The sequence below is a fragment of the Pongo abelii genome, chromosome 5 (genome assembly GCF_028885655.2).
Source record: "Pongo abelii isolate AG06213 chromosome 5, NHGRI_mPonAbe1-v2.0_pri, whole genome shotgun sequence".
NCBI lineage: Eukaryota > Metazoa > Chordata > Mammalia > Primates > Hominidae > Pongo > Pongo abelii.
In genome coordinates this window covers 12,973,416-13,000,470 of record NC_071990.2, presented here as the reverse complement: position 1 = coordinate 13,000,470, position 27,055 = coordinate 12,973,416, and the positions used below count along the sequence as shown (strand labels likewise).

The following is a 27,055-nucleotide window of genomic DNA, read 5'->3' as shown; positions in this document are numbered from 1 at the left end:
GAAACCAAATGAACTTAGGAGACATCTAAGCTTTAGGTGGAATAAATGAGTGTTCCAAGAAGAAAAGGAGAGGGAAAGAATGGAAAGAAAATCAGAGCCGAGGAAGAGGAAGAAAGAAAGAACAATGTGTTGAACATGAAGAGAAGTACTCCAGGAGAGTCAGGCATGACTCCCAGGCCTGGTCCAAGGAGAGGCAGTGGTAAGACGTGTGTGTCATGCAGGTCTAGAGGGCCTGGAAGTGGAGCAGAAGCACTAGACCTGGTGGCATGGGAGCTGATGACAGGAGCCGTCAGAACTTTAGAGAGAAAAAGAAGTGTTAAAGGAATAGAAAATAAATTATTGGTAAAGAAATCGCACTGGGACAGAATTTCCAGACAAGACATTCAGCAGAAGAGGTGCAAGAGAGGTGGCAGAAACAGTGTGAGGACTGGGAACAAAGAAATTCAATTCTGTACAGAAGCAAAGATACTCGACCTCCATTAATTAATTTAACTGAGATGGTAGACGGTGGAGGGCCATGTTAATGTTCCTCTGTGTCTGGGATCCAGTGATCCCTTGTTTTCTTTTGAAAGTTAACTGGCACTTCTTTTCTGTTTGTAAAACAGCACTGGCCTCGGGGCCTGCACATCTGTCTCTGTGGTTTTGTACAGGGTGACCATATTCTCCCTGCTTTGCTTAGCTCAGGCCTGGTTTAGACTATCGTTCAGCCTAAGTAGTTATAGCACCCCATTTCACTCTCGGAAATGCCCAGGTTTGGAACGTAAAGTAGAAGGTTGCTTCATTTAAGTACCTTCTATTTTCGAGCCTTCTGACTTGCCACCAATTTCTGCTTTCCGAAAGGATACTGTGCTCACCTTCCCTCCCAAGAACATCTCTTCCTCTATCGTGCATATTTCTGCCCATGACATAGCAAAGGAGAAACAGGATAAAGCACTTCCTCAGTGGCCATTGTGTTTGTTCACTTAATTGTAAATTCACAGAGAAAAGGAAATACTTTAGTGAAGAAACTTGCTGGTACCCAGAAAAATACGGAACAAAACTCCAGCTTTGTGGAATTGTACAATGTGTCTAAAGGCAGGCTCCTAAACTCAGCACTGAAATGAACACTGCCTAGATCTAAGAGAAGCTTATCAGAATCATGAAGTTATCCATACACCATCCACAGACTGAAAATAGGAAATAAACCTTTCCTTACTCTTAGATGTCTGTTGTGTTTTTCAAATGCATTTATAGAAGAAAAAATAATCATAGATAAAACTTAGCGCAAGGTACTATTCTAAGAGCTTCCCATCAATTAACTTCTTTCTGAATCCTTAAAAAAAATTTATAGAATGCCAGTTTTTTGTTGTTTTTTGTTTGTTTTTGAGGCGGAGTCTCTGTCACCCAGGCTGGAGTGCAGTGGTGCCGTCTCAGCTCACTGCAACCTCCGTCCCCCAGGTTCAAGCAATTCTCACACCTCAGCCTCTGGAGTAGGTGGGACTACAGGTGCACGCCACTATGCTCAGCTAATTTTTGTATTTTTAATAGAGGTGGGGTTTCGCCGTGTTGGTCAGGCTGGTCTCAAACTCCTGACCTCAAGTAATCTGCCTGCCTCGGCCTCCCAAAGTGATGGGATTACAGGCGTGAGCCACCGTGCATGGCCTAAGGTGCCAGTTTTATCCCTATGTTAAAGATGAAGGAACTGAGGCAGAGAGAATACAAAAAACTTGGCCAAGGTAACTCAGCAGTCAGGTTCCAGAGTTTGACCCCTAACCACTAGTCTATACCACCTCTCCCATAAAACTTCTTATCTTAGAAGTAAGTAGCTACACATACATCATACAATAAAAAGTTTGTATCTTTTTATAGAAATATTTCTGTGCCTATCTAGCCCCAAATCTAGCAACTACTGAGGCCTGTGTGATTACTGTCTGATTACCTAATCAATGCATATTTTGTTCCTATATATCATACAGCAGAAAGAGATAGTTATATTGAAAACATAAATGGAATGATTTTAAAGGTTTGTTTCATGCCAGTATCAATTTACTCTTTCTTAGCCATTCAACAAATAGAGTGCATCCTCCAAGTACATGGCATTGAACTAGATACTGTGGGGTTCATACAAAGATGAGTGTGCTACACCTTGACTTTCCTCTTTAAAGGCTTTCAGTAAAGACTCGTATCATGGCTTCCAGTGTCAGTTTTTATTTATGAGCTTCTCTTCCTTCACATTTCTTTATAGAGATATGTCAAAAAAGGAAAGTATCTTGTCATATCACTGTTATGTGTAGAAGAATAATGTTTTAAAGCATCTGAATTATCGATTTCCACCCTCATGGATCTGAAATGCAATATAGTTGAGAAGACTGCAGGCTAAGTTCAAATTCCAGCTCTGTTATTTCTAACTGGCAATTATTGAGTCTACCTAAGCTTCAGTTTCCTTGCCTGTCAAGTGAAGTTAATAATACTATATGGGTGTGATGCAAGATTCAAGTCCATAAGGAAAGGAAAGGGTCAAGTATATTTCATATTACATAGTAATACGAGCAGAGCACAACAGAAGATTGCTCCTGCTGTTGTCATAGGTATAACATTGTTGAAGCACATTCTACCTGGGAAGAAGGAAACAAGGAGCAGCTGTTGTCTTGCCACACTTTGAACAATGGTAGTAGCTGGCTTCCAAAGATGAGCCCCACTGAACCTTGTTCTGGCATCCACACCCTTGTTTAGTCCACCCAACAATGAATCTGGGCTGGTCCCATGGCTTGCTTTAACCATTAGAATAATGTGACTGTAATACTAAGCCCATGTTGCACGTAAGCTTTTAAAAGGCGTGGAAGCATCTTCTTTTGTGCTTTTAGGGGCCCTCAGCTCCCTGGCTGGAGAGACCACAGGAAGAAACCACATGGAAAAGCCCTGAGACAACATAAACAGGGAAAGGGGCCCAGCTTTCCTCGTACTTTACTGAGCCTCCAGATGACTTCAGTGCAATCTACCTGAAAATGCAAGACAGACCCCAAGAAAGACCAGTAGAAGAACAATCTCACTGAGTCCAGTCAATCCCCAAGCCATAAGAGATAATACAGAGGTTGCTGTTTTTAAGCCATTATGTTTTAGGGGGTTTTGTAAGACAGCAATAGATAACCCAAACAATAATGCTGTCCAAACAACCTGAGCTTTTAACACACGCTGTCATTTAGCCTAACTGTGCACAACTATGAAAAACTGAAAAACAATCATGAATGATGGCAAATTCTTCAAAGTCTGGGACCTTCCATCTTATGCATCCATAAGTACCCTACCTCCTCTCCTCTTTCAGATCTTAGTAAGCAGAGAAACTTAAAAATATATTAATATATGGCTGGCTGTCTTATTGACTTTCAGTTCAATATGTACTTATCCGGTACCTATTCTGTACCAGGTGCTCTGCTCAACACTAGAAGACAAAAGGATATCAGCAGAGTCAATGCTATTAAGGATTTCATAGCCTGGACTTACACGCAGAGAGTGCTGGATAAAGTTCACTTTGAGAAGAAACAATTACATCTTTTATCCAGCCCTAGAAGGTAACAGATTTCCATAGTCTTTAGTCTGTACCTGTTAGAGATTTTTTAAAAACATAAAACAGGACCGTTAAGTCTGCTTTGCTTTCTAACCACTAGATGTTCCCTTTGTGGGTCATGATGAATACACAACTAAGAATATTCCATGCTTATCTATGCTGGATCTTTTTTTTTTTTTTTAAAGAAGAAATGAAATGCTCTAATCATTCACCCAAAGCGAATATGTGATCTGGCCAGATGCTGAAGGCTATTCAACTTGGTTTGATAGTTTCTTATTAAAATCAGATGCTAACTAGTGCTCTGATTATTTGCATGTTTGTTTTTCCTAGTCACGAGAATTGTCATTGCTGAAAAATGTGTGCAAATATATTTATTTGGCTTAACAGTCACTTTGCTGATGTTTCAATTTCCCTGAGAATGCCACAGCCATGTTAAGGCAACTTTTGCTGCTTGACACAATCTAATCAATCTTAAAAAAACATCCCCCTCAAGCTCACATCCCCTTTTCGTGTTTACTATATAGTTCTCATTTTCCCTCTCAACCAAACATCTTAAAAGAAGACGACTACTTCCTCTCCTCTCATTTACTCCTCAACCATATGCTATCTAAATCCCAGCCACGTGGCTTCCCTAAAGTCATAATCCCAAAGGACACCAATGATGAATTTTCTATGCCCACTGGACACCATCTTGTCAAGATCTGCCAGGGTGGACTCTTCTTTCTGGAACTCTCTCCTCCTCTGGTTCACCGAGACCACCAGTTCCTCCTGGTTTTCCTCCAAACTCTAGTGGGCCATCTGTCTTCTCTGTAGGCTCTGCTGCCCCTGTTCAGAACTCACAGGCTGGTGGCCCTCAGGGTGTTACTGTACCCTCGACTTTGCTTCACACTTTACTTTCTCTCTTTGGAGTTTTCATCCCAGGGCTTCCACGATCATCCAGGTGCTGATGACTTCCAATCTGCGTTTCTTAGACCTCTCCTGACACCAGTTATCTATACCCAAGGAGCCCTCCATCTGAATGTCTCAGAAGCACATGAAAGCTGGCACGCCCCCAAATAAATTCATCTTTTCCCCTCACAAATCTGCTCCTCTTCAGTGTCCCTGACTTAGTCAATGGTACAATGTGGAGGAAAAGTTAAATATTAAATTTGAACTCAATTGAACATGGACACAAACAATGGTAACCAAGTCCCGGAACAGATGAGTTGATGCGTTCATCCAGCACTGTTTTGAAGAAATTTGTATTTCAATCTATTCCTATATATTAGTTATTGAAAAACAATTGACAATCGCAAAAATCAAGTTGACTTTTTGTGTTCCTTGAGCCCAGTCGCGAAGGGCCTTCGTGACTGGGCCTCATGCCAAACAACTTGTTACAAAAAGACCTAGGGTCCTGGACCATGCTGAAGCTTCATGAGACCTCTCCTCGTCTGTGCAGAGACAAGTGGCTGACTCTGGAGCCCAGGCTGTTGCTTCCCGGTCTGGTGGTGAATCCTCCATAGTCTGGCAAGTGTGGATATATATATATATATCTTTTCCCTTCTCCCCTTCCGGTTGCAATTTATTATATTAATTTGCTTATTATACCATTTGCTTATTATATCATTTGCTTATTATATCTGCATTGCCATTTATGTGGGATAAAGCTTGTTTACCCTTAAAGGTATTGTGTGTGTGTCTTTTCTTCTCCCCTCATGCATCTCCTGCACAGAACCTACCTCCATCCATTTAATTGCTCAGTGAGAAATCCAAGAGTGGTTTTTTATTCTTCTCCCTACTTCCACATCCAATCTGTAATCAAGTCTTGCTCATTCTGTCTCCTAAATATCTCTTGGATCTGTTCACAGTCTTCAGTTCCTAATGTCACTATTTTAGTCTAGGCTATCTCCCTCTCCCCCCAACATTATAATCAACCACCTGCTAACCAGTCTCCTTGTTACCAGAATTGATAAGGACACAATATTCCATTTGATGTGATAGGAATGAGGTATCATCTTAATTCTATCACAAGTAAATTTTCTCTCATTACCAACACCACATTTATAGAAGTTGTTATATTATAAACTTGTAAACACCACTTGGTGCCACTCCAAGCTTTTCCCATAATATAGAGAATAATCTTTCTAAAATGCAAGTCCTCTCATAATTTCCTATTGCGTTAGGATAACACGCAGACTCCTTAACATACCTCATAAGACCCTTCATGAGCAGATTCTTGTCCATCTCTTCAGCCCCATCTCTCACTACTCTCTGTCCCTTCCCACAATAATCCTTTTCAAGTCGTAATTTTTTTTTTTTTTGAGACAGGGTCTCACTACATTGCCCAGGCTGGAGTACAGTAGTGCAAACATGACTCACTGCAGCCTTGATCTCCTGGGCTCATGTGATCCTCCCACTTTAGCCTCCCCAGTAGCTGGGACTACAGGCATGCGCCATCACACTCAGCTAATTTTTATTATTATTTTTTTGTGTGTGTGGTAATGGGGTCTTGCCGTGTTGCCAAGGCTGGTCTCAAACTCCTGGGCCCAAGTAATTCTCCTGCTTTGGCCTCCCAAAGTGCTGGGATTACAGGCATGAGTCACCGTGACCGGCCATAATTTCTTTTTAAGCTGTAGACTGTTAACTTCTCCTCTCTTCCCTGGCTCTCCTACATTCTGTTCTGCCCACCAGGAGAGATTTCCTCACATGCATTGCTAACCCGTTGGTTAAACATCCCCTTCTCTAGCAAACCTTTCCCGGTAACTTGCCACTCAGTTGGGTTTGTCTCCTTCAAGCTCTCAAAGCCCCTTTGCATCTCTTATCACTTCACTTCTACTTTATTGTAATTACTGGCTTTATTGTCTGTTTTCCCTTGAAGACATAACCTTTGGGAGGTAGGGGCCATGTCCGTCCTCACTGTTGCAATGGTATGGATTTCCTATGAACAATGGCAGCATCTGGCACATAAATACATTCAATATGGTAAGCTGGTATCCTTTATGAATTTCCTATAGTTTATAGAAGTCCAACAGCCTAGACTCTGAACAAGTAGACTATATTACTCTGTTAGAATGAGAAATAGGAACACCAAGGGAGCACTTAAGTTAGAGTGCAAGGCCTGTAACCCTCCATCTTTCAAGCCCATAAGGGCCTATTCAAAATCATCCATTTTTTCAACCTATCAATTTTGTCTCTTTGCTTTAAGCTTCCAGCTCAAGAGCTATGCCAGCGATGGGCCATAGAGTCTTCATGGTGGACACAGCTAGTCTTATGCTGGATAAGAGGCCATGTTTCCCTTTACTAACAATGATCTTCCATCCCACACTACAAAGATGTCAAGACAAAATGTGATGTAACTAAGGGTTTATTCCTCTACTCCAAGAATTGCAAATGTACTCTGTCAATGACATGGCATGCTAGGGTTTCCTGATAGAGGAATGAGAAATCTGGGGCTAGCATGGAAGGCAACCATCTTGGACACCAGGGACAGACTCTTCCAGAACAGCCCAGAAGCCTATCACCATCAGGTCCAAAGGCAGAATCCAATGTAGACTGCCTTGACTATCCAAGGAGTTTTATTTAAAGAAGAATAATTCTAGGAACACGGGCTTCCATGGAAGTGATTCCTGGGACATAGTGGTTGTTAAAGTCATAAGCAACTCTGGGTGAATTGATGGAACAAATAAAGGAAGCAGAGTCTAGCCCTGTAGGAAAGGGGAAGCCAGGAAACTAGGCGAAGTGGTTGGCTAACAGCCCAGGGTTAAGGGCTGGTTCTTGTTTGATTGGGGGATTTCAGGATAAGTGGAACCTATAGCAGAATGACAATTAGGCAGAAGCGGCTTAGGGAGAGGGCTGGAGATCTATGCTCACCTGAGTACCTAAGACTGTCCTGTGCATACATACTATTACATCAGTCTTGTGTTGCAAATAAAATACAGGGCAAAAGCAAGGAGACTGTTTCTGGATGCTGTCACGAGTATCGGGAGAGTTCCCAACGTATTTCCTGCCCAGCGCTTCATCATTATCATCATTTAGGTGAGGCTGACACAAGCAGACTAAGGCTATGTTTCACAGGTTCCCGGCTGCATGGAAGATGAACAAGCAATCAATTATTTGTATCTGAAGCTGCTGCCTGATTATCGTACTACTTTACCTATATTAGGTGGGTCTGCTAATAGCTGGAGCAAAACATTCAAAAGCAAATTTTGGTTTTGATTTTCTATGAATCAATTGAACTGCAGTACTTTATTGCTTAGAAATATGATGGACCAAAACATCTCAATTTGGAAAAGGAAAAACAAAATTTTTCCAAGAAAATATCAATTCAAAATTAGTTTAATGCAAAAACCAAACAGGAAATTTCCTTTTTTTCCTCGATTGAAAATGGCAAATTAAGTCAGCACAAAACTCAGCAAATAAGATATATAGTTGTTAGTCTACTAGTAAGTAGGATCATTTACCATGTTTTGAATAAGGCAATTTCCAGTTTCCTAACTTATTCCTCCACCTCAGCTGTCCACTCCCATGGTTTGAGTTTGTATCTTGTCTCCATAACTGTACCGCCTTAAAAACCACTAATTTAAGAATGCAGCTGCTTACCCACAAGCTCGTGATCTTCTGTATTGCTTCTGTAATTGCTCCCACTGACCAATTTAAACTTCTTTGACCTCTTTGGAACTTAATACTTATTGATTTTTCTAATTCCTCTGAACCCCCTGGACCTTTCCTTTCCTATCTAAAATTCAGTACTGCAGTGGGTCCCCTGCCAAACTGTGTCCCCCAAAAGATACATCCAAGTCCCAATCCTTGGTTCCCATGAATGTGATCTTATTTGGAAATAAGGTCTTTGCAGATACAACAAATTGAAGGATATCTGAAATAGATTATCCTGGATATATAGCTGGTCCCTAAATCCAATGTCTGGTACCCTTATAAGAGAAAAGGAGAAAGAGAGAGACTTGAGACACACAGAGATGCCATGTGAAGGTGCTGGCAGAGATTCAAATTATACAGCTGCCAGCCAAGGAACACCAAGGATTGCCAGTGGCCACTGGTAGGGAGGAGAGAGTCATGAACAGATTCTCCCTCAGTCTCCAGAAGGAACCCACCCTGCCAATACCTTGACTTCAGATTTCCGGAACTGCAGGAGAAGCTCTGTTGTTTTAAGCCACCAAGTTTACAGCAATTTGTTATAGCAGCTTAGGAAACGAACCCAATCTCCCTTGCCCTCCGTTTCTTTCTACTCATTTGGAAAAACTCCAGTTCTGGATGGACCCAACTATTAGCTGTACCAGGACAGCCGAAAGCCAATGAAAAAAAGTCACTAGTACCATGCAGAGTCATAATCATCAATCTAGAATGCTTCACCCTGTACGTTCTTCTCCTCCTCTCCCTATTAGGAGATAACCTCGCTTATTACCTAGACAAACTCAGTCACCATTGGATGAGGTCACCAAATGTATTATTCTATGTACTGCTGCAGCTTCCCTCTGATTGCAGTGGAGTTCATTCCTTTTCTGATACTAGCCCTTCTTTCTGTGCCTTGTAACCCACCTACTCCTCACTTCTCAGCACCCTCACCCTATCTCTTCCATCTCATATTTTCTAACTCCTTCTACTGCCTCTTTCACATTTGCTTTTCCTATTATCTCTCGTGCATCAAAAAACAATGGTGACAAATCAGAAGGCACACATACGACCCCCTATAGACACACATAGATTTCCTCCATCACCCATCTTGTCCTATCTCTTACCCACTTAGCTGCCAAACTTCTCAAAAATTTAACCCCAGTTCCCACTAACTTCTCACTCTACACTAATCTGACATCTGCCCCAAACAATCCACCCAGGCAGCTCTTGCTAAGTCACCAATGATCTCTGGTTGAGTGGAGCTACTAGTGTCAATGGACATTTTTCTGTACTTCTTCCACTTGACTTCATGGTATTAAACACGGGTAACTGTGGCCTCCCGGATGCCTTCTGTTCTTGGTGTCCACCACGTCTTAGGCTTCTGGTTCTCCTGCTACCTTTCTGGCCACTGCCTCTCCATCTCCTTTACAGGCTCCTCCTCCTCTATTGAGTCTTAGGGACAATAATATTCTCTTGTCTATAAGACCGTCCTTGGCCCTCTTTTCTTTCCATTCTGTTCTTGTTTCCTAGCCAATCCTATATGTAGTCATCACTCTAATTATTATATATATGCAAACGACCTGAAATTTACATAGCCAGCCCAGACCTCTCTTTTTTGTTCCACATATTCAACTGCCAACTCTGGATATCACAAAGTTGACTCAAATACATATCTACACATCTAAAATTGGAATCTTACCCCCAAACCTGTCACTCTTCCAAAGCACTCATCTCAGGTAAAGCCACCACAATAAACCAACATTAGGGTGTCAAACTTTACACTTTAAAACCAATTTTTTTTATTTTAAAAATTGTCAACTTTATTGAGGTATAATTATGTACAAACTGCATATGTAAATATACAAGTAGATGAGTTTGGACATATGCATACAACCATGATATCATCACCACAATCAAGGTAATAAACACATCCACCACCTTCAAAAGTTTCCTTGTGTTCCTCTGTGGGTTTTGTGTGTGTGTGTGTGTGTGTGTGTGTGTGTGTGTGTGTGTATGATAAGAACATTTAACATAAAATCTACCGTCTTAAATTTTTAAGTGCACAATACTGGATTGTTAATTAGAGGCACTGTATTATGCAGTAGATCTCTAGAACTTATTCATCTTGCATAACTGAGCTTTTATGGCCATTAAGAAACAACTCCCCATTTCCCCCTCCCCTGGCCACCACCCTTCTACTTGACTCTTCAGATACCTCATGGAAGTGGGCTCATGCCACATTTGTCCATCTGTACCTGGTATGTTTCACTTGGCATGGTGCCCTCCAGGTTCACCCATTTTGTCACAAATGGTAGGATTTCCTTCTTTTTTAAGACTAAATAATATTGCCTCCAAATGTCAAAATGGAACATTCCATGCCAAAGGCGACACTGCTTCTATCTCTCCTTCTCATGTTTGGCCCATTTCTAAGTCATTTGTTCCTTATAAATTCTCCCAAATCCATCCTTTTCTACCACCAGACATTAGTTCAGGCTACTATCATCTGCATAATGCCTCCCACTGGTCTGTCTGCAGCCACTCACACTCCTGAATTTGCTCTAAATGAGGCAGAATCAGTGGGGAGCTGGTCTTTGGTTACCTCTCCAGCCTCAACCCACACCACACTCAGCTCTCCGTTCTCCAGCCACTAGTCTTTCTCGCTCTCCTAGACTGCTCACCTCTCCTCCTTCTACCACAGGACCTTTGCACAAGCTCTTTCTGCTGCTCATTTTCTACATTTCTACACTTTCCTCAGACTCTAGCCCAAGCCTCTCTTCCTTAGGAAAGTTTCCCTGACCCCTCAAGACTAAGTGAAGTCCCCCCTCTCCTTCTTGCAAGTACCTTTCCTTCATTGCCCTTATCACAGATGAGACTTTACCTTTATTTTTGTAATTTCAACATTTGACCAGCTGTCTCTCCATTATATCATGTATGCCAGGAGGTCAGCGACTAGGTCTGGTTTGGCTCACGGCTATATACCCAGAGCCAGGTGACATTCCGGCATGTGGTAGACACTCACTAAAAGTTTTTCATGTTTTTCTCTCCCCAGCGACAACCAAGACCCTAGGTGTGCGGAAAATCTTAGAAGCACAAAGGGAATTCTGACACATTGTAGATTTCCACGGCCAATCCCTGCAGCTTATGATTTTCTGTCAAGAGGAAATAAAAGCATAACTCAGTGGTGTCTTCACAGTTTCTCCCTGCCAGTTCTACTTTTCTATAAATACAGTCCTCATTTTCAAGGAATTTGGATAAGATCGCTGCAGTTGACTATTTTGGGGAGGCACTGCCTATTCTATTTCAGAGGGGATGTTATCATCTGTCTTCATTCCTGGGGCAGGTGTGGAGATGCATTGTGGACCCCATTGCAGATTCACATAAGAAGCTGAATGTATCAGGCTCGTAGGTTCACAAGCCCTGGGCAGGGCCTCGGAGGGCAAACTGAAAGGCATGTGAGGATCGTCTTCCCTGAGGACCCATTATTTTATGTTCCATCCATTCCTGTTTTCCTCCTGCCATCCTGTGATGCAGGACTTCTGCTGAGAGCTACTCCGTGTCTTAATAGTGCTTTTACCACCATTTGGAGCTCAGCCCCTGGGTCTTAATGCTCAGAGCCTTTTAAGGATGGCAGCCTTCAGCTTAGAACAGGAAGGATGTAAGAGTAGCATTCGAAGTGGAGGTCTACGTTCAAAACATCCATGTAATCATTGATGTCAAAATTGAGGGAAACGTTGAAATCATAATTTTCCAATGTAGTTTTCTTATTGCTATACAACTGGTAAATAAAATTTCTGAGTGTCCCCTTGTATAAGGTACACTATCTACTATCAAATACTGTAATTTATTCCTTGTATAAAGGTACACCCAGAAATTTAATTACAAAGAGACACATAAGCCCCTGTAACAAGTTACAGTTAAACCACAGTATACCTAATCGTGGCAAATTATAAATGTAACCCAGTCTGTAAACAATAACAAGCAAAGTAAACATTGTATTGATGTCTTTTTGTGTGTTCAAAGAAGGATATAATTTTAAATACAAATAAATAATATGAATATATGGACTTATTCTTTCTTTTTAAAATGGTGGATAATATTGTACATATGAAAGGATATGATATAGACTGAGCAAGATTTTCTCATTAACCAAGCTCTACTCAGGCTCCCCTGAACTCCTTTTTCCTTTTTCTAAAAATTAATACACAATAGTTGTATATATTTTGGGGGTACATGTGATATTTTGATGCAGGTATACAATGTGTAGTGATCAAATCAGGGTAATTGGGAATATCCGTCATCTCAGTTATCTTTTCTTTGTTGGAACATTCCAATTCTTCTCTTCTAGCTATTGGAAATGTATAAAAAATTCTTAACTATAGTCTACTCTATTATCAAATATTATACTTTATTCCTTCTATCTAACTGTAGTTTTGTACTCATTAACCAACTTCTCTTCGTTCTCCCTTCCCCCACCCTGAACTCCTTTTCAACTGAGCCTGACTTTGGCCTTCCATGTTCTTCTTTCCCTTGTCCAATTTTAGCAAGGATCCTGGTAAGTCAGTTTAACCAGAATCTCCCCATCCTCAATATCAGATAATTCTCATTATCTAATCATTAGGTTCCTCAGGCCCCACCATCTCCCAGGTGATATCTGATCACCCTGGCCTGTCTTCAGCAAGAATCCTGTTAGCTTGGCTTAGCCAGAATCCCCCTTACTCCTGATGTTTCCTTTTAGTAATTTTCTACCTAGGGACCCTCACTCTGCTCCTTGGTTGTAAATTCCCACTTGCCCATGCTGTATCAGAGTTGAGTCCTGACCATTTCTCCCACTGCAAGACCCTATTGCAGTGGTCCCTATACTTCTCTCAGTGGTGTTGAATAAAGATTGCCTTATCTTCAACAAGTGTCAATGAATAACTTTTCCTTTAATAACACATACATACAAGACAAAGATAGGTATACTAGCTAAAATTGGCTAACCAATGAACATTCCCTCAATCAACCAATTCTCATGTATATTTACTTAGATATGACTCTTACACACACGGAAAAGTTTGCTTTGCATTTGTGTGAGATTGGGTCTCAGCTGGTCACCCAAGCTGGAGTACAGTGGCACGATCACAGCTCACTGAAGTCTTAAAACTCCTGGGTTCAAGCAATCCTCTCACCTCAGCTTCCTAAGTACCTGGGACTATAGACATGTGTCCCCATGTTAATTTTATGTTTTGTAGAGATGAGGTCTCACTATGTTGCCCAGGCTGGTTGTTAACTCCTGGGCTCAAGGGATCCTCTTACCTGGGCTGCCCAAAATGTTGAGATTGCAAGAGTGAGCTACTGTGCCTGGCCAACTTTTTAAAACTAGCATACCTTTAGTTATATCATGCACCCATCCATCTATCATGATATAAAGATATTCTGTAGTGTATTCTCTACTTTCTCTAATTCAGGAGTGGAATGTCTCTAAGAAAACAAAACAAAACTGCATACAAATATCACATTCAACTGCCACGTTAATCAATCTGGCCATAGAGGTCAGAAGAACTTGCTACGATCGTTAATGATAAGAATGATTTAAGGTTAGCAACTCTGCTTGTCATATGTTTCCATTCTTTCTCCCAAATGAGCTTAAAATGAAATTTTTGAAGATGTTTAATAATTCATGAGTAATCTGATGCCATTGTATTTGCACCTATCAGGGGATATGTTTTCCAATGTCTTGAAGAAGTTGGCATAATGGGTCATGTGAGAAGCCTCAGGGCTTTGCCTTGTGGCCTTGTCAAATGAACTAAACAAAGCCCTTGACTTGCCAGGAGGAAATGCATCCACCACTCCATCATTCAGGGATTCGTGGTGACAAATGACAATTACCAAAATGTGTGTACAAACCATTTTGCTTAGCAAAGTCAGGAAGAGACCTTATGGCATCTTTGTTTTATATATATATATATATTTTTTTTCAATGCTTACAAAACACTCCCATTTTCTTTCTTGTTTCAGTGTCTTACATCTTACTTTGCCTAAAGAATATATTTCATTTAGATTTCTTCTCTCTGAGACAATGACCTAAGTACCCTTTTCTGTCTCAGTGGAGGATACACATTTGGAGTTTTGCTAACTTGTAAATCACTCAGTTGTTTTTAAGGATGCACAAATGACCTACAGGTTTTGCGACACCTTAAGGAACCAGCACAATGACTGAGAGAGTGGAGAAGGCAGAGTCAGAGTGGTGGGACTTATATGGGTAATGATTTAGAAATTTATGAAATTCAGAGATTCATTCTTATCTCAGGAATTAACAAATATAACATCAGGATGGTGGGGCTTCCATCTAAGAAACAGAGTCAGAAAACATGAGCTAGTCAGAAAACACGGCTATCATGAGAGTTAAGATTTCAAGACTCTGCAGCTTTTCTATGTTATTCTCTTTCTTTCCCAAAAGTGATTAGCATTAAGATTCTCAGATCTGTGGACTGATATTCAGGTACAAGAAGCACATCTCCTATTTCAAGGTTAATTTGGGGGTGAGGCAAAGAGGAGGAAACCCAAGAAATGGAAGAGGTGATGATTCTGAGCAGGCGAGAAGGCAGGTTGAGTTTTTGAGGATGTAGAGGGAAGAAGGAAACGAAAACCTTGGGGTAGCCCTGGCAATGACTGGACACGTGATTAGAAAAATCAAAACAAAGTGCCATGGACTTAGTTGTGTCTCTCCCAAATTCACATGTTGAAACCCTCACTCCCCATGTGCTGGTATTTGGAGAAAGGGGACTTTGGGAGGTGATTAGGATTAGATGAGGTCATGCAGGTAGGGCATTCATGATGGAATTAGTGTCTTTATAAGGAGAGACTCTCGACAGCCTGCTCACACTTGCTTACGTACATGCTCTCTCTGCGCACACAAAAATGAAGAGGTGATGTGAGTGTACAGCAAGATGGCTGCTGCCTACAAGCCAAGAGAAGAGTCCTCAGAAGAAAACCTATCTTGCCAGCAACTTGATCTTGGACTTCCAGCCTCCAGAACTGTGAGAAACACATTTCTGTTGTTTAAGCCACCCAGTCTGTGGTATTTTGTTATGGCAGCCCAAACAGACCAAAATCAAAGAGAATCTGTATAGCTCTTCCACTATCTGATCACGACCCAACGGGGCAAAGTCAAAACTCTGTGTCTTTCCCTGTAGCACATTTCCCTCTGCACACCCTTACTTATTTAAAAAATATCCACCTAAGATGCCATACAAACTCTCCACAAATATTAACTTATGTAAGGTATTATTCTTACTTCTATTTTACAGATGAGGAGGCTGAGGCACAGCATTAATAAACTGAGCAAGATCATATAACCAGCAAGTATCAGATTTGGGATTCAAACCCAGGAAGTCTGGCTCCAGGATCTGTGCTCTTAACCCCTCAGCTGTGCTCATTTCCCCCACATTTCTTTGCTGTCCATTGAGCCACAAACCATACAGTTATCTTTGCCACTACAATGATTCATTTGTATTCTTTGTTTTCCTCTATGTCCAAGAATCACTTATTCAAGGTTTTTCCTTCATGAAATAACCTATTCTTATCTGCCAGTAACCATATAACTTGTTTTCTGCTATGTGTTCACTTTTACTGGAATAGTGAAGACAGGCCTTTCTCTGGCATAATTGAAATAAACTTTAATGAACAATTAAAAAAAAAAAAAAAAAAAAAAAGACAACAATGAATATAATAAATGCATCATCAATGCCAGAATGAAAGCATTCAATTATAGAAAAGGCGGAGGTCTAAATTCAGATTATTCATAGATCAAATTAAAAGGGTGGTTCTTTAATTTAAAAACAAACAAAAAACCATGAGATAGGAGAAAACACATAGGATATAAAAGTCATTCTTGATCACACTGAAAAAATTTTAAAGACAAGAACAATTCCAAGGCTTGATATTTTTTCTCCTTTGGTTCAAACAGCCTATTGCAATCAAATTCTGTTAAGATAATAGAGTTGAAGGCAACAAACACCAAATGGGAAATGAAAGAACAAAGCATCTTACCTGCTGACGTGTGTTTGAACTTTTCGCTTTTCTTCTTCCTCCATTTCCAAGGCTTGAAAATCCTTCCCAGGTTGGCAAACTTACTTCTCCTGCGGATGGGTGGGGTGTGGGTGCCTGGGACGAGGGAGTCAGAACGCATCGCCGCCAGCCTCTCCACTTCCTCAGCTTGTTATTTCCAAGAAAGAGATGAAAATAAAGAGAGAAAAAAAGTGTTAAAATGGGAGCCTCACAGATGGCCAATGTTTTCCATGGTTACAGATAACAGAAACCACGTGACTAGAGTTTCTCTTTGCCTTTTGGAATGGAAGTCATACCAGTGTGTTCTGAAGGCTGAGGACAGTTGGCCAACCCCTAGAGATTCAAAACACCCCAACCAAATTTGCTCAACTTCTACATAGGCTGGAGGAGGAAGAGAAAGAGGAGGAGAGCTCTCTGGACAAGCCAGGGACTACCACCCAAAACAGGGAGAGGCCACCAGAAGATTCAAATGAGAGTCAGTGCAACTACTGGTCCAGCAATTTCTCAAATAAGACTTGGCAGACGTAATCACTACAGCACTGTCTACTGAGAAAAAAGAAGGGAGAAAACATTTATCAACTGTCTATTCCAAAGCCAATGTCTCCAATACCCACTGCTCTCTACTTCCTACTACCTGGCTTTACCTAGACCTTCAGCAGCACTGAAATATGTTAAGCAAGTGACTGTACTTTAGGATTACTGATCGATGTTGGAATCACTCACACTTCCATTAGATTTTACAATTGTCTTAATTCCACTAGTTTTTCTTTTCCTGGAGTCTTGCTTAAAAAAAAAACTTCTCAGAAATTGAGAGCTGGGGGTATCTTTAGGGAAAATCTATCCTAATCCCAATAATGGAACACTTGAACATATTCAGACTTTCAATATCATAATGCCTAGTGGACCCTTCCTTAAAGGCCACAGTCATCCCAACCTCTTTTTACCACATGAAATAAAACAAACTCTTTTCCAAATTTACAGATTCCAATACCCCAACTTGAATTTTTAAGAAAGGAATAATCAGAGAAAATAAGCTCTTTGGCAAAATTGAGGGCGTGGAAGGAATTCAACTTCCCAGAAAGCAAAACGATATCTGAAGCTGTGGCAAATCCCAAACCACTTTCTTCCCTCAAAAAAATCATCCAGACTTCTGCAACCTATGCATTCCTTGCAAGTTCAACCTGCCAATGACCATATAAAAATGATAGTCAGCTTGTTGTTGTCTCAACATAGTTTTAACGGAGGAGATCCATTCATTCAATACATATGGAATATTGAGTGTGTGCTGTGGCAGTTGTATTGGTGACAGATGTGATAAGCTAGTAAGAGCTCCCCACAGCAGGACTGAAAGAAAGTACATGGAATTGAGAGACATGTCAGAAGTAAAGTCAAAAGAACTTAGTGACTGATTGAGTGACCAGAAGGAGTGGTGGCAGATCATTGGCAATTCCCAGATTCAGGTCAGCAGAGTGGTACCCTTCATTCATAGAGATAAGGAAGACAGGGGAGGGCACAGGTTTAGGGGTGAGGGCAGTGATGATTTGGACATGCTGCAATGAAGACGGCACTTAAACCTTTACTACCTGGTTCAATGCACTGGGAGCTCCTCTTTTCAATCATTTAATTAAGTGGCCACTTAAATCTCTGCCAGATACGATGATCACTTCTGGGGAAGACACACAGGAAAACTGGTCTTGAGCACAGAGTCCCAAGGAGGAGATAGAGAGATCAGTGTGTAAGAACATACCACAACAGAGCTACAATGTAAAACTCAATGTAAGTGAAGAGGAGAGAGCAACTAATTCTGCTTCACAGCATTGGAGAAGACCTCGAGGGAGGTCACTTTGGGCTTAAGTTTTGAAAGAGGAGGGGCTGTTCTCCTGGCAAGGAGAAGAGGGAGAAGTGGATCCCTGGGAGGAGAAACAGACCCAACAGGAACAGAGAGGGCTGAAGGCACGGAACGTCTAGGGACTTCAAGGAACTCAGTCAACTGTCAGCCTCAGTGACGTTAGGTGAGATGAAGCACTAGTGGAGAATACAGGGGTTGGAGGGTCCAGAACAAGATCACATAAGCTCTTGAAATGAATTGGCATTTGGGGTTCATCCTCTGAGCAGAGGGACAAGGAAAATTTGAAAATGGGAAACTGGTATTATCACATTCAACCAAAATGTATTGCATGCCCACTCTGTACAGATGCTTAGGCTATGACGGTAAACAAAACAGATAAAAATACGAACTCATACAGCTCACATGCAGAGGTAGGGTGAAGGGCAGACAGCAAACACTGAAACCAAATAAATTATAGAGTATGCCAGAAGATACTTGCTTTGGGGAAAAAAATAATGAGTGGAACCTGGTAAAATAGATCAAGAGTACTTTGGGTAGAATGGGGGGGTCGGCCTGATCGAGACGGTACGTGATCAGGATGCAATTAGATCTGTTTCTTAGGAATATCGTTGCAGCAGCAAAGGTAACCTGACTCAGAATATGGGGAAATCCTTGACAGCGAGAACAATCAGGAGGACACTGCAAGCAGAGGCATGACAGAAGGACAGGAAGAAAAGATGGGATTCAGCCAGGTGGGAGAATCAGCAGATTTGGTAACTCTCTGGATAAACATGAAAAAGTACCAGGAAGCAAGAATGGCTAACATTTTTAGTTTTCGTGACTAGGCCAATGTGATGATTTTACATGTTTTAAAGAATTTGATGATAAAGGAAGAAGCAGAATAGGATGGCAGCTCAATGGGGACAAGAACTTTGCAGCCAGATAATTCAGTAATTTTGCAAAGGCTTTTTAGGGGTTAGAACTTTATTTCCTGAGGTAATGAAGAACTATTGAGAGGAAATTTGCCAAGGTAGGAAGGAGAGACTTGATTTGGGGGTCAGTAGGCTGAGCTGCCAGAGCCAGGGAAAAGTGAGACATCGAAGATGTAGAAAAAATGCTGAGAAATGTATGAAACATGGTTCTTAGGAAGGAGAAGAAGTGGGATCAAAAGTGCACAAAAGTATTACTGATCAGGAGATTTTATGCTGAGTGATTGAAAGTTTGAACTGAGGTCTCTGATCACAAATGGCATAGATCAGATGTGGGCCTCAGGGAGATTAATTTAGCAGCAGTGGTAAAATAACAGATTATTGGAGGCTAAAGGAGGAAGATAAAAGATTCAGAAGGTTTTAAGTACGGGTTGTGGAATGGCTGAGGAGAGTGGTAACAATAACACAACACAGCTACGACAAGGAATAAAAAAAGAAATGAAATCAGGCAAGTAAAGAGCCTCAGAAGTAACACTGAATATGAGCATTCTGCTTTTTAAATGGCATCAGCTTCTTGAATTGGTACTTCTTCAACAATGTCAGCAGAGCCACACAAGTAGTGATAACTGCGGGAAACCACAGCAAAGAGGTGTTGAGTCCAGGAGAGAAGCAAAGTCACCATAGTCCAGAGGTCTGATTCTCACAGGTCACTTCCTCTTTCATACTCAGTACTTTCCCCTCATCCCTTATCTTGATGTATAGTCTTGTTGCTTTTGTCCAGATTTTACAAATCTCCAAACCTATATTCCCAGACTTACTCTCTTGCCTTCAAACCTGTATTGGATACTTTTACTAGAAGCCTGTTCCTTGTAGGAACTGCAGGTGCCTCCCCACAGCATACAGTAGGAAGTTCTAATTTCCTGTATTGGCCTTCAGACAAGGCCAAGAATCACTTATTCAAGATTTTTCCTCCATGAAATAACCTGTTTTTTATATTAAAACAACCTGACTTATTACTCTCAACCTGAGTAAGCTGCTCAGAATGATCTTCTAGTACTTCTCTAAACACGTGTTATAGCCAAAATGAAATACTCCCTGTAGAAGCACTCATCCCAGGATCTCTGGATCCCAGTGGGCTTCAAGGGGATGGGTATCCACATTTGGTTGCAAGATTTTCTATCATTCTTTGATTCTCAAAACAGCCTAAGACACAAAAGTGAAGTTTTAAAAATATTCAGTTTGAGAATTCTCTGAGTTCAGCCAACATAAAACATCTGCTAAAGGTTAAAGAGAAATTATATACAGAATCCTTTAAAAAATCAAGATAGTAATTATTCAGGGTTGATACTGAGTTTGCTTCTCATAGTTGACACTCAATAATGACTTATTAAATAGATAACTGGATAACTGCATTTGATTCAGTTCATTCACTCACATCTTCAGAGGTATGAAAATATGTATCGTTATTTGTCTTAAAAAAAAAAGTGCCATGAGAACCAAAAGCCTTTTCCATAATCACATCTTTAAGAAATGGATACAAATTATTCTGAAATTGCCCCATTAAAATAATGATATGGAATTAGAAGTGCCTTTGAAAAACCGAGAGTGGCAACGAACAGAGGGTATTATAAAGGTATAATTATAACTCAATAGTTAAATGAATCCTTAATAAGTATTATTATGAAATTCATGATGTTTAGCTCTTAAATTCAGTAGATTATTGAGCAGACTGGATCATATTAGGTTTAGTTGATTTATATTTTAATCACCCCATTACATTTTTCTCCAATTCATTTGATGATGGGGGCTAGCTTTGCCATCAGATAATGATATTGGAAGGCTTCAGTGTGAGGATGGCTCAAGAGTGAGCCAACTTATGAACACAGTTTGAAAAGGAAGGGAAGGCTTGGTGCGGTCGCTCACGCCTATAATCCCAGCACTTTGGGAGGCCAAGGCAGGTGGATCACCTGAGGTCAGGAGTTCAAGACCAGCCTGGCCAACATGCTGAAACCCTGTCTCTACTTAAAATACAAAAATAAGCTGGGTGTGGTGGCATGTGCCTGTAATCCCAGCTACTGAGGCTGAGGCAGGAGAATCGCTTGAACCCAGGAGGCAGAGATTGCAGTGAGCCAAGATTGCACCATTACACTCCAGCCTAGGTGACAAAAGTGAATGAAACTCCATCACACACACACACACACACACACACACAAAAAAAAAAAAAAAAAAAAAAAAAAAAGGAAGGGAAACAAAAAAACAGTGCTCAGAATAAAGTGGTTTCCCACTGCAGGAACCAGAGAAAGAAAGGGATGAAGGCAAGTGGGAGAGCAGGGCGTGGCCTGCCATGTTTTGGAATCATAAACAGCCTTTTTTGGAAATGGAGCGTGTAAAGACAGCTTCACTTTGGCCTGCTCAAAGGTGGCTACCTCATGTTGTCTGGAGAAAATGCTGAGCCACACATGAATCAGCTTGAATGTCAACTGCCAGGACTGAGCATGTTGAATCAAAATGTTGGAAGTTGGGCAGCTGAGCTCCTTCAGAAGGCTGAAGTGAGTAGCGAGCCATGGGCAAGCAAACTCCTGGGGTCGTTCCTGCTCTACCATCCAAGAGAACACTCTTTAAAGGACCACACAGTTTCAGCTCCCACTTATGACAAAACTGGGTTTTGTTTTATCCATAGGGTCGAAATGATTGGGAGATGATTTTTCCTTCTCCTTAGAAAGGCCAGAAAGAAAATATTTGATGTATGCATGATTTTAATGAACAAGAACCAAAGTACTTAGGCCGGATGGTGTTCTGAACCTCAGCCCTTGTGGCAACCTGGGATTACTCTTAGTGGGCTCCTAGGGCATGCAGTGGGAGGAGCTGGGCTGGGGCTTGGGGCGCTCCTCAAGTACACCATATTTCTCACGGTGGTTTGGCTTTCAAAAGGCACGTGCACGGATGGCACCACCTTGGCTTCCTGCTGGCCTAGAAAGTGCTCGTCACACAGTATCCCAGGGAGCAACCTGGAATGAAGGAAGCATGGTGTCTGTGCCATCTGATGTCTAGTCAGAGTCAGCACCAGAGGCAGGAGGGCAGCCCATTTGGGACCCCAGTGGAGATCTCTCCATGTGCTAAATGCTCCTAGGGTTTTTGGAGGACCTAAGATTCTCATAGATTGGATTCTTGTTTCTTAACCCTAAGTGAACTCAATAACAGAACGTTTATGTTGCAGGATCTGATAACCTTCACTTTTGCTTGCAATTAGAAGGGGTTATATACCCCACTTATTTCACCACTCTAGGAATGGGAACCAGAGTGGAGGTAAGGTAGGCTGTCAGCTTACTACGCTGAAGCAGCACTGCCTTTTTTTTTTTTTTTTTTTGAGACAGGGTTTTGCTCTGTCACCCAGGCTGGATTGCAGTGACGTGATCTCAGTTCACTGCAACCTCCACCTCCCAGGTTCAAGCCATTCTCATGCCTCAGCCTCTCGAGTAGCCGGGACTACAGGCGTGCACTACCACACTCGGCTAATTTTTGTATTTTTAGCAGAGACAAGGTTTCATCATGTTGTCCAGGCTGGTCTTGAACTCCTGGCCTCATGTGATCTGCCCACCTTGGCCTCCCAAAGTGCTGGGACTACAGGTGTGAGCCACCACGGCCAGCCTGCGCTGCCTTTTCCTGCCCTGCAAAATGATGCCACACAGGTGCCCAACCATTCAGAAAGGTCCCTTTTATAAATGTACTGTCACTTTCAGAGCTACCTTATCATAAATAAATGAAGGGTTGATATGAATTATCAGGCATATGAGGACACGATTTTTCCTTTTTCATTCTAGAATAAGTCATGCCATACACTTATAGAGGCTGGATCTCTTGGAAGAGTTTCTGACAACCTAGAATTGATTAACTAGAAGATTTTTTGTTGTTGTTTTTTGATTTTTTTTTTGAAGAGTAAAACATGTTTATTCTAAAAATCCAGAGTGCCTACCTGGTTTCATTAGGAATGGGATGGGGACGTAAAGTGGGGAGTGGATGGGACAAAGATTGGGCATTAAAGAGGGAAAATGATGGGGACAACAGAGACTCTTTTAGCACAGAGAGGTTGCCTGGTTAAAGGAAAAATATACACCATGAAGGAGTTGGGAGATAAATCAACAAGGCCGTGTTGTCCAAGAGCTATTAAACACAGACACGATGCCTGAGAGAGTACTCATGTTAACATCAGTGAGTACGAGGATCACTGACCTTCACTGCCCTCACTTCCTCCTTTCAGGCTCTTCTGCGCCTCTGTGCACCACCCTCCTCCACCCCATCCCTTAGCATCCAGTCAAAGAGGGATCCAATTTATGTATTAGCACCAGGCTGTGGACACTGATACTGGCTGAGCATATGGTAATGAGACAGCAACATTTAACTAAGGGTTTATTTGTCTGAATCCAAAGACTGGATGACTTGAGTAATGCAAGTCCCGGTGGGGATGGGTAGGAGGAGGGAGCTCTGGTGCTCCTCAGCTGCTTGGACACACAGGTGGCTATCTTTTCTACCTAGGAACCATCAGAGGAAATGCCACTTACATTCCACACAAAACAACACTCACACCCCAGACGCAACCATTACGCCACATCATGACATCTGGCAGTCTTCCCCACTACATCTCTGGAGGGAGAGGTCAACGTTTACATTGAGAGAGTTGCTTATCAATCTTATTGCTTATAAGAATGGTAGTCCTCATGGGGGAAGAACCAATAGTGTGTGCATGCCTATATGACAGAGTCCTGTGGGCTGGGAGCGGTGGGAGAAAGGAGGGAGGCTGCATATACCTGGACCCAAACTTCTCAGCAGATTTGCTCAGGCTCTTGGCCAACTTCCTCCTTTGTCTCTGGCTTCTACAGAGTTCTGCCTGGTAAAGGCAGCTCTCCTCACCGCCGGGGGGCAAGTCCCTAGGGATGCTTTCATCATAGGTGTACTGCTGCCTCCTGCACTGTGAACAGGCAGAGCTGCCCTTTGGTGGCCCCCTGGGAAAACACTGTGCTGACACACAATGCGGGGAGATGGGAAGGAAGGGAAATTCAGGGATCAATAGGTCCAAAGATGGCCCAAGTCATGTTTCTGTTAATTTGCTCCTGAAGCATGAATTGACAGCCAAGAAGAATACAAGAACATCCATAAATCCTGGTGCCCTAAGATGTACTAATTTTAAAGAAAGCAAGAGGGTAGCTCTACTGGTTTTGGAATCGTAGGCCACTGTATCAGAAAGAGGCCATATGACTAATGTGGTTTATGGGACTCTTCGTTTCCTCCTAACAGGAGCGGGGATTGTAAACGGTACAATGCTTCCTTAGGTATCGGTGCTGATGACTATTAGGACGGTAAAGATGATCATTGATGATAACAGCATTCATAACAGCTAACATTTTTCAGTCACTAAGTCTATTCCAGACACTGACCTAAGCACTTAAAATGTGTTACCTTATATAATCCTCAAATTAAACTTGTGAGCTAGGGCTATATATTATCCCCATTTTGGAGTTGGAGAAATTGAGAAGGGACTAATGAATACGAAAAAGTGATTCTCGAAAGAAGAGAAACACATGCTTTTAATTAAGATTTGCCTATTTGCAAGAATGTCTCCTCAATGTGTGAGAGTCTGGCTTTTTGAATCTTTGTATTACTCACTAAAGTCATAGGAGGGCTTCAGGGATGAGGGAGGAGATGAGCCGCTTTTTTGAAAAGGCTGCAAAACAGATGCCAATTATAAATTGATCCTACTGTATCAAGAGAAAAGAGGAGCTGTCTTACCATAAAATGTCATAATATAGATGTACACCTGCCTGTAGGTGACCTGGAGAATACCCGCCCTAGATCACTCGGACAAGAAGAACCGGTAGGACATTATCTACTAAGGACCTGTGCTCAAGCTACAGTTATGAACTCAGTGGGTGCCAGTCAGGCCTGGAATAGGCTCAGATCTGCTTCACTTAGAAAATGCTAACCATGGTGTATAGGGGAAAAATATTATGAAACCAGGAGGATGTGGGTCCAGATCCGGAATCTACCACCTAATAGCTGCTGGTGGAGGTGAGTTCTTTCTGGCCCCTACCAGGTGACAAGGGCTTCCCAATTCTCCTCTGGAGAGTCACTCCTCCTCTCCTCGCACTCTGGGTGGTTCAGGAAGTTCATCTCCGTCCTGACGCTAGAGGTGGGCATGTGACCCAGTGCTGGCCAATCAGAGCATTGCATCTCCACCCTCCACCCACAGTAATTAATTCAGGGATGAGTCATTGAGCTTGGCCAGGCAATGAGACTCAATGCTGGAATTTGTTGGAACTACTGATAAACATGCTCTTTCAACTGGGATTGCAGATTACATAGGCTCTAAGCCTAGTCAAAGTAGGAGTCACAAACTAAAACATCTTCATTTAGCCTTGGTTAATATTAAAAGAATCTCCACGTCACAATGATGATTCATAAGCATTGAGAAGAAACAGTGCTATTATGTCAAATACTTCATATTTCCTAAGAACTATGTTGGAAGGATGAAGATACTTCTATTCCATGAACACAAGGCAATGAAGAGAGCACATTGTGAACGGACCAGACAGGTAGGGGGGAAAGTTCCTATTTAAATTTAAAATTATAAAATTTAAAATATTTAAATTTAAAATTATAAAATTTAAAATATTCAAATTTAAAATTATACAGGTTCTATACTGTTAGACTTATTGAGCTAATAGATGTTATTATCAAAATTCCTCCTTAGATATTCAGCACAAAATTCTTGTTTTATCTCCCAGGAATGTATCCTTCAACCACTAACATATATAATGACTACAAAAACTTATAAAACATTCTGTTGTTCATTTAATCTATAGAATACATTTGTGTTGGCAACAGAACTTATTTAAATTGTAAATAAACTCCCAAATCTTGTGTTAATCCAAAGCAACAATCTTTAAATAACGTAGACCCTTTTTTCATCTTAAATCCTTAGACCCTAGGGTCTGATATTCTTCTTGCAGTTAAATAAATAGTGCCTTTTACAGACTCAAATCCCACCTCAACAAAGCCTGGTTTCCCCTGCAGGGGTAAGCAAACTCTTTCTGTTAAGCCAAATAGTAAGTACTTTAGGCTTTATGGACCATATAGAGTCTGTTGAAGTACTCTACTCTGCTGATGCACTGTAAAAGCAGCAGTAGACTAATATGTCCAAATGGGCATGTCTGTATTCCAATAAAACTTTATTTATAAAAACAAGCATCTGGCCTACATGGCCATAGCTTGTCAACCTTGTCCTATAGAGCTGTGGATAATCTTTCAGCCTCCCCAACACCCCCTGCCCCTTTTTTTTTTTTTTTGAGACATAATCTCACTTTGTCACCCAGGCTGGAGTGCAGTGGCTCTATCTCCGTTCACTGCAACCTCCACCTCCCAGGTTCAAGCGGTTCTTGTGCCTCCACCTCCCAAGTAGCTGGGATTACAGGCGCACACCACCACACCCAGCTAATTTCTGTATTTTTAGTAGAGACAGTGTTTTGCCATGTTGGCCAGGCTGGTCTCGAACCCCTGACCTCAAGTGATCCACCCACCTCGGCCTCTCAAAGTGCTGGGATTACAGGCGTGAGCCACCATGCCCAGCCCTTTCAGCCACTTTAATGGCAGAGGCTGCCTGAGAATTGAGCCACAACAGGGACAAAGAGAACACAGATGACTCAATGAAACTGAAACCTCATTACATCACTTGGTCTTCTGGATCCAGCCCTGCCTGAAACCATTATAACCCTGAATATTTTCCTTACACGAAGTAATAAATTCTCTTTTTTACTTACACTAGGTTGAGTGGGGTTCTCTTTTACTTGCAACTAAAAGCGTTCTAACAAATTCACTGTGTGACCTTAGGAAAGTCCCATCAGCTTCCTCTCTGTGAAATGGGGATAATACAGACTTATAAAGATTAATAGGCATATACTAAAAGCATTCTTTTGGGGCACAGAACATGGGCTCAACTAAAGTTATCCAAAAGTGAAAAGTCTCCTCTGGTATCAGCTTATTACCACCTGGCTAATAAGCGTTCCACTAGGGGTGAAATTCGTTACCACGTCACCACTAGAATAT

The 27,055-nt window shown here is 41.6% G+C and overlaps 1 protein-coding gene across 2 annotated transcripts in view; it reads right to left on the bottom strand.

Moving 5' to 3' along the window:
* The window catches only part of PHACTR1 (phosphatase and actin regulator 1), a 571,703-nt gene that overhangs the window by 216,385 nt on the left and 328,263 nt on the right, over positions 1 to 27,055 (bottom strand). For both annotated transcript variants that reach the window (XM_054557205.2, XM_054557204.2), the window contains one exon: positions 16,184 to 16,348. In XM_054557205.2, coding sequence (XP_054413180.1) covers positions 16,184 to 16,348 — 165 coding nt within the window. The remainder of the gene's footprint in view (positions 1 to 16,183; positions 16,349 to 27,055) is intronic.